Here is an 8,720-nt window from a genome sequence, read left to right on the forward strand (position 1 = left end):
ATGTGTCCAAGCCCATGACATTTGTAAAACCGCTGGGCCTGGGTTTGAGCCGAAGAAAGGATTACGGGCGGGTTTTGGGCTGGCTGTTTAATGGACTCTGTTTTAATGGAGTTGGGAGGGGCTATTACGGTCCGATTGGTGGGCAAGCGGGTGAAGGATTTACCTTTTAATGCTAACTGCTTTTCGACCCGATGTGCTAACAAACAAACATCCGCAAACGACCAATATTGCTGTAAACTGATAACATCTGAAATTTCTGGCCTAAGAGCCCCCAGAAACCGTGCAATGACATGTTCGTCGTCCTCGTCAATGCCACATCTAAGGCGATGTTGTTTAAAAGAGTTAATAAATTCTTCGACCGTTAAAGAACCCTGTTTTAGATTATGATAATCCAAAAAGGAATCCTGTTTGTTATTAACGGGAAAGAATTTATTCTTCAACAACCGTCTCATTTTTTCCCATGTTACTACTTTCTGTTTACCCTCCCGTTGACGTTGTTTCTGTACGTTTTCCCACCACAATGAAGCGTATTTACGAAAGCAAATAGCCACAATTTTTACCTTCAGATTTTATGGAATGTCACGTAGGTCAAAGACTCGATCGACTGTGTGTAACCAGTCAATAAAATCATCAGCATGTAATCGGCCTTCGAATTCCGGGATTTCCGTACGTAACCCTAGAGCCCGTAACGGATCAACAGGTGTTCGAGGAGGGGATGTTGTGCGTCGAGGTTGTCTAGCGAAGACATTGTGGAAATCATCCTGACGATCATACCCGTCCCAGCCTACGGAGTCGGTAACGGTTTGTTCCTCCTCATCGCGCTGGTCGGCACGCTGCAAAAACTCGTTTTCGAACTCGAGATCACGAATCCGATCCTGCAAACGTTCAATCTCGATGTCTTTCGGATCACGTTGGTCAGGGCCGCTGCCTCCGGCGGCGAATCTGCGGTGAAGCTGACGACGATCTCTCCGGAAATCAGACATCCTGCGAACCTGAAGCTGCTGATACCACTTGATACGGATTCGTACAAGCGGAACCTAGAAACCCTAGCTTGGTACCTCCCTTTAGTCGATCAAAGGAGAGAAAACCGGTCAAGACTTCCCCTTGGCCGAGAGATGTGGATAAACACACACAAGTTTAATTTTTGAACTCCAAAACTATCCATCCTTCATTATTCCCAAAGTTTAAATATCCCAACAAAGTTTCAAGATAAAAACAAACTACACATTTAAATGGAAATACGAAAATAAAATAAATAAAAGATGAGGCAGGCTCGACTTCGGCTGGATAGGACTTCTCGAACTGGGCTCGCCCCATTAGCCACCATTTGTTGTTGACACCAAATCTGGGCCGAGTGGAGGTTGGTTGTAGTGGGCCGGATCCGTATCACAGGTATAGCCAACGGGTATTTTGTCTAAACCCGATGCAAAAACCCGAAACCCGATGGATAATTACCCGATTAAAACCCGACGGGTTTGTGACAGGTTTGGGATGGACTTTTATAACCGGGTATAGGTTTGGGAATGCCTAAACCCGACCCATTGCCACTTCTAGTGGACGCCAGCATGTCATTGCTGCTCATATCCAATTAATGACTCATATCCAACAAAAGAATTGGAACAATGTGTTTATATGCATCGTTTAATATATATAATAATGAAAGTTAAGCGGTTTACATAGCTGTCTCATATATCAACATTTTTAGAAAATACAAAAACATATTATATGACAGTTGTATTATTTTAAACTAGTTTTGTATAACGATTAATATATGCCTATTAAGTCTTATGTTTGTAAAATATTAAACAAACTTGTATATAACATATAATAAATTTGTTAGTTCAAACATAAATAAAAAAAAAATAGTACACTTATGATAATTGATTGAAGTATATAAAAGAAGGCCCAAAATTGTGGTCCTCTTATTAACATGCTAGTATATGGTACTAATCATTCTCCATTTTCATTGTCTGCACACACTTTTTAAAAGAATGAAAGATTCTTGGCTCCCATTTGCAAATCTCCTTTTTTTTTTTTAACAACAAATTAAACCCATTTTATTTTAAATAAAAAATCATTCCATAACTTACCAAATCAAACCAAACCAAAAAACAAAACACAAAATTGCAGGTTTTGTAACAACATGCATTGGTTCAAGCAACAAAACAAAATACAACTACTTAAACAAACACCATGAGTTTGAGTTTGAGTTTGAGTTTGAGTTTGAATTTGAGTTTGAGTTGTTCTTGCTTCCTCACCTTCCTACTATTATTCTCATCCGTCGCTAATACTACCACTACCGTCGCTAATACTTCCCACAGAAGAATTCTACACCAGCCATTATTTCCAGCCACTCAAACACCGCCGCCGTCGCCGCCATCTCCGCCGCCGTCACCGCCGTCAAATTCCGACAACCCATTTTTTCACGAAACCCCAAATGGAAACACAAACACTCTGCCGTCTCCGGTGGCCGGAGTGGCGGCGAACACCACCGCGACGCACCCGATTGCGCCGCAGCCGGCCAACAAGCCGGCTAAAAAGATAGCCGTGGTAATCTCCGTCGGAATTGTAACCCTTGGCATGCTATCGGCGTTGGCTTTCTTTATTTATAAACACAAAAAATCCAAGCAGCAAACTGAGTCCACAAAACTCAACAGTTTGAGGACAATTAGTAATAACGGAGGATCACCCACGCCGTCAACGTTTCTTTATATTGGAACCGTTGAGCCGTCACGACCACTAACCGACTCAACCAACGGAGGAGGGTTGACTTTAAATGGTTCGCCGTATAATAAGCTAAACCCGATTAAAAGATCCGACCGCTACCGACCCAGCCCCGAGTTACAACCGCTTCCGCCGCTGAGCAAACCCCGGCCGCCGCCACCTCCGCCGGACACGTCATCTTCCGACGATGAAGATGAAATTCATGACTTCTACACTCCTAACGGGTCAATTGCCAGTACTGACGACGGGTATCCGGGTCGGAGCTTGAATTATAAACGGGTTAACCCTCACTCGAAACGAACGTCGCCCAGATCACGCCTTTCGGTTTCTTCCTCGCCGGAAAATGCTCTTCCGGCGAATTCTCCGGCGAGGAAGAAATTTGGGGCTCCACCACCTGGACCCGACTTGACCCGATTGAATTCGGGTCAACAAAAACCCAACATCCCAATTCCGCCACAACCGCCGCTGGAAAAACCATGTTCTTCGAAACAAAGGCTTCTGAAATCGGAGTCAATGAGTCCGGGGGCTAAAGTGATACCCAAAATAGTGAAAACGTTGTCGTTTAACGATGATCTTCAACCGGATGGTTCGAAGCCGAGGCTGAAGCCGCTTCACTGGGACAAAGTACGGGCTACTTCCGACCGGGCCACCGTGTGGGACCAGCTCAAACCCAGCTCTTTTCAGTGAGTGTTGGTTTTAATTATTACAAGTTATTATTTGGGCTTATCGTTTATTTGTTCTTTATGACCCGTGTATTACACTTGCTGAGTCAGTATTTTGAATTATAGTTTATAATACCTTTTGTGATGTCTACGGGTTAACTGTACATGACTGAAAACCGGTTACTTTAAGAATAACATATTGTTCACCGTCCGTCCCCGTTGTGTAGCTCAGTTGGTTAAGGGGGCGTAAGACTTGGAACAATAACATATATTATTCACCACATTTTTTTTATAAACTTTTAATAATAGTAGATATAACTATACATAGTTGGAGGTCATTGATAACATTAACCATTGGCTTTTGATGTATAATTATCATCACATTTGTAGATTGAATGAGGATGTAATGGAGTCTCTTTTCGGATGCAATTCCGGTAGTTCGGGAAAGAAAGATGACAGCCGGAAGCCGATGGGTCCAGCAATGCCCGAATATCGGGTTTTGGATCCGAAGAAGTCGCAGAATATAGCCATATTGTTAAGAGCGTTAAATGTAACACACAAAGAAGTATCCGAAGCACTTCTAGAAGGTAATAACACTAGTCACATGTCCACCACAAGTTGTCCTGCTGGTTAGAAGGGTATTGGGGAAATTTTAATATTATTTATGTTTGGTGTAACAGGAAATCCAGATAGTTTGGGGGCCGAGTTGCTAGAAACGCTAGTAAAAATGGCGCCGACGAAAGAGGAAGAGATCAAGCTTAAGGATTATAAAGGGGATGTATCAAAGTTAGGATCCGCAGAAAGATTCTTGAAGGCGGTTCTTGATGTCCCGTTTGCGTTTAAACGAGTTGAGGCCATGCTTTACCGAGCAAATTTTGATAACGAAGTGAAATATTTGCGTTCTTCTTTTAGGACATTAGAGGTATTTTGTAATAAATCATTCAAAAAAGTATTATTTTCACTTCAGGCAATTTTTTAGGAGATCAGGAAAAACAAATAAATCATTCATTTTTTTTATCTTAAAATGTTATAATATATAAAACAAATGCTTGAAATGCAATTTTTATTATCTTTTCTAATATTCTAAAAGAATAAAAACAAAATTCGATTGTTTACAGAACCTACACATATGCAAATCATGTGTTGTAGGTTATACACTTAAAACTGAAACACGATATGTAAAAAAATGGCTTCAATGTTTTTTTATACATAAATAGACATTTGTATCTAAAATGTAATAGTTTAAAAAAACACAAACCATTGATAGAAAAAAATAAACGATTTAGGTTTATTCTTTTTGTTATCGCAATAACATAGTGTTAATGTTTCAGCTGGCAAGTGAAGAACTGAAGAACAGTCGGTTATTTCTTAAACTTCTTGAGGCGGTACTACGAGCTGGAAACCGTATGAACGTTGGCACGAATCGCGGTGAAGCTACTGCGTTTAAGCTAGACACCCTTTTAAAGCTAGCAGACGTGAAGGGAACTGATGGAAGAACAACATTACTTCATTTTGTAGTACAAGAAATCATAAGATCAGAAGGAGCAGATTCCAATACCAAATTTGATTCAAATCCCACTTTCAATGAAGCAGTTTTCAAGAAACAAGGATTACAAATTGTGAGCGGGTTAAGTCAGGAGTTAAGCCATGTCAAGAAAGCAGCCGGGATGGATTCGGATGTTCTTAGTGGTTACGTGTCAAAACTTGAAACTGGGATGCAAAAAATTCGATCAGAAAGTAATGAATTACACGAATTTCAAGGCAACTTTTACGGTTCGATGAGATTGTTTGTTAAAGAAGCTGTATTGGAGCTTAAAAGGATCAAGATTGATGAACAAAAGGCTATGGCATGTGTTAAAGATGTGACCGAGTATTTTCATGGTGATACTGTGAAAGAAGGTGTGCCTTTGAGAATCTTTATGATTGTAAGGGACTTCTTAGGCATTTTGGATCATGTATGCAAGGAAGTTGGGCAAATGCAAGATAGAATCATGGCGGGGTCCGCGAGATCTTTTAGGGTTCCTTTGAGCGCGCCGTTGCCCGTTGTCACACGGTATAAGACGCGCCGTAGTAGTAGTTCAGATGAAGAAAGCTCATACTCATCTCCAAGATGAGATTTTGGAGGGGAAATTATGTTTTAGTTGTACAAAAATAAGTTCTATTTTGAGGTTGAAGAAGAAAATTGGGAGCAAAATCTACTTGAAGAAGGTATTGGAATTTCTTGGATCTTGGAATGAGGTATAGATTACATATTATTATTATTATTATTATTATTATTATTATTATTTTAGATTACATATTTGAGGGCATTATGTTTTAGTATGAATTTTTGAGGATTATTATTATTATTATTATTATTATTATTATTATTATTATTATTATTATTATTTCATCAATAGGCAAATTCTTTAGTGTTCTTGTGTTTATTGATTCTCTTATGAGATTATTGTACTAAAATTCTGAAAGTTATTTTGGTGTTTACAAAGAACAATAAGTGAACAAAAGAATATAACACCTGGTTTACTAGATTGATAAGATCATGATACTAATACGAGTTCTGCTAAAGAGCATTTTATTAATTTCTACTTTTGTATACACGGGTATCCAACATGGTTATTTTTTTGTATTTTGACCCTTCATATTGTCGTCAATAGAGTAGTTGAAACAAATGTAAGAGAAATCTATTACGACTTGAAAACTTCTTGTTTCGCCTTTGAAAAGTTAAATTTCAATCTTTTGTTTAGATAAAACCATTGTCAATTACTTTCCATAATTGGATCTTGAGTACGATGAACCTAACAAAAGAAATATGGTGTGAAAGATACAAGCTTCACATATAAGCAACAAGCTACTTTAAAGATGCAAATTCTACTTTACAAAAGAAGAAGATAAAAATGAACATAATGAGTGAAAGAAACAACTCCAAATATTCTGTCTATTAGACACTAAACACCTTGATTGAAAGAATAAACTTTCTAGACCTAACCACATGAGAACTCAAACTTGGATCATCTTCAACAGGACCGCAATCGGCATGCTAAAAAAACCAGTTAAAACACTATAGTACCATTGTTTCATCGTCAACGGAGATGTGCTTGCAAATGTACCTAGAAACTCGACTACGATGACTTGGAACACCACGGTTGCACTCACAAACACTCACAAACACGTTGTTCTTCAATATCCCGTTTAAACACGTTTACTTTCTCCATCTCTCTAGAGTTAACCTCGTTGAAAAGCTGCAATGCAATATATCTTTCATCTCATCAATTACTTCAAAACCATTTTTAACTAACCTTTTTTTTATATGTATAATAAGTTACCTGACAGAAGACAAATGAGTTGAATATGAGTGTGTTGAGGATCAAATCTGAATTATGACCACTAAGGCCATAAAATGATTTCCCTTTTGCTTGAAGTAGCAAAATGATTATAAATTGATACAAAGATTGTCCAAATATGTTTCTCCACATAACATTGCTGATGAAGTTGCCTTGCCTTCCAACCGGTGTTCGCTTCATTAACGCATCATTTGGAGGCTCGGTAGCAAGTGCAAGTGCTCCCAGTGTATCCATGATCATGTTGACCCATAACAGTTGGACAGCTGTCAAGGGTGTGCTTCCTAAAGTAATAAACCAATAAAAGAGTAAATAAATGAATAACAATCAAGTAAATGATGCAAGTATGGAGAAGTGTGAATGTACCTGTTAAACAGGCTGATGTGAAGTTGACCATTAAAGCAACGATGTTGACGGTCACTGAAACTGTACGAATTTTTGGATGTTGAATACACCGATCGGCCCCACTTGGCAACGGTCACGATTATAGAGAAGTTATCGTCCAGAATTATAACGTCTGCACTCTCTTTTGCTACCTGAAGTTTGGCGAAATTCATTATAAAGTTTTATGTATAGTAAAACTGTTTAAAAACTCAGGTTTGGTTTGGTTTCTTGTATTGGTGGGGTAGGGTGTGCATGAGTCTGTTTCGGGCTCAAACTGAAAATTTGGTCTGTGAAAAACATTCGGTTTGGGTTTTCAGTTTTGATATTTGGGTTTGAATTTTGGGACCGGAAAAAACCCCAAATAATGAATTTGGGCCTAAAATTTTTTTGTTAGTTATTTTAATTGATTATTACATATTTGGGCCTAAAATTTTTGGGCTATGCCATTCACTAGTTTTTTATAAATACTTCACATTCAAAAATAAAAGTTATAATCCTTAAATTCAAACCATTGGTTTTGGGTTGGTTTCGTTATATATGTTCGGTTATTTTAGTTATGGGCTGGTTATTTCCGTTCTCATGGTCACTCAAATAAACTATGTTAAAAACCTTGCTAACTTACCTCAGTGCCTGCAATACCCATAGCAAGTCCAATATCTGCTTCATGAAGTGCCGGGGCATCGTTTGTCCCATCACCCGTGACTGCGACAACCTCCCCAAACGTTGTCCGCAAGTGTTTCACCAGTGTATGTTTATCTAAAGGCGGAAGACCGAGCCATCACCTACGCAATATATATATATATATATATATATATATATATATATATATATATATTTAAGAACCAAGTCATTATCAAATATACTATCACTTATTGTTATACAAACCTGAATCTTGGGAACAAGTTCATCCAACTCCTCAAGATTCTTCTCACGAAAATCCGGACCTTCAATCGCTACACCGCCCTTCTCTAAGTATACCACATTCTCTAGCTATAGCTTTTGCAGTATTAATATTATCCCCTGTAACCATCCGCACGGTTATGCCCCGCTGATCAACAAAGAGCAACCGACTCCTTGACACCTGGACGGACCGGATCTTTAATCCCGACAATTCCTATACAAGTATAACCAGAAGACGGAATTGGAGTATCAGCATTCGCAGCACTGCCTAAATCTATATACGCGAGACACTGAGTTCTAAGCGCTTCACTAGCGAATTGGTCGATTGTATTCTGCAAATGGTTAAGTGACCCTTCTTTAATATCAACAACTTCTCCATCTGCATTGAGTGCTTTACTACAAGCAGCTAATATTATTTCTGAAGCACCTTTACAGTGAGCTCTTGTTCCACCTTCCGGGAGCTTCAGCACGACTCCCATTCGCTTCTTGGACGAGTTAAACGGTTCCACTTAAGAACATTCGACGCCTGGCGCTCAGCTTGAAAATCACCTCCAAGGGACAACCCAAATTCCAATATCGCAGCCTCAGTTGGCGTTCCAAGTATTTCACGTTTACCTTCTTTATTAGTCACAACTTCTCCGCCCGTGTTGGTGAATATTGATTGTAAAAGCATGCTTAATGCTTATCAGGGACACCAAGTTTTGGTTGCTTG

The 8,720-nt window shown here is 39.0% G+C and overlaps 1 protein-coding gene and 1 pseudogene across 1 annotated transcript; one reads left to right on the top strand and one right to left on the bottom strand.

The window, feature by feature from the left end:
* The first annotated feature begins 2,193 nt into the window (after positions 1-2,193).
* Positions 2,194-5,711, top strand: LOC143584671 (formin-like protein 6). The gene is made up of 4 exons (XM_077066672.1): positions 2,194-3,407; positions 3,777-3,973; positions 4,067-4,308; positions 4,718-5,711. Exons 1-4 carry the CDS (start codon positions 2,194-2,196, stop codon positions 5,498-5,500), a joined length of 2,436 nt encoding a protein of 811 aa, XP_076922787.1. The 3' UTR covers positions 5,501-5,711.
* A 672-nt stretch (positions 5,712-6,383) lies between these two features.
* On the bottom strand, positions 6,384-8,681 carry LOC143584678 (calcium-transporting ATPase 1-like; annotated as a pseudogene).
* Between the last annotated feature and the right edge of the window lie 39 nt (positions 8,682-8,720).

Source organism: Bidens hawaiensis, unplaced genomic scaffold (genome assembly GCF_021521415.1).
Source record: "Bidens hawaiensis isolate Kalapana, Puna unplaced genomic scaffold, B.hawaiensis_p1.1 tig00033224_1, whole genome shotgun sequence".
NCBI classification, from domain to species: domain Eukaryota; kingdom Viridiplantae; phylum Streptophyta; class Magnoliopsida; order Asterales; family Asteraceae; genus Bidens; species Bidens hawaiensis.

Bases quoted from the DNA above. Each gene is read 5' to 3' on its own strand.
- LOC143584671 (XM_077066672.1), top strand. From the start codon at position 2,194: ATGAGTTTGAGTTTGAGTTTGAGTTTGAGTTTGAATTTGAGTTTGAGT. The intron at 3,974-4,066 runs GTAATAACACTA...TTGGTGTAACAG, and splicing joins ATCCGAAGCACTTCTAGAAG to GAAATCCAGATAGTTTGGGG. The intron at 4,309-4,717 runs GTATTTTGTAAT...TTAATGTTTCAG, and splicing joins CTTCTTTTAGGACATTAGAG to CTGGCAAGTGAAGAACTGAA.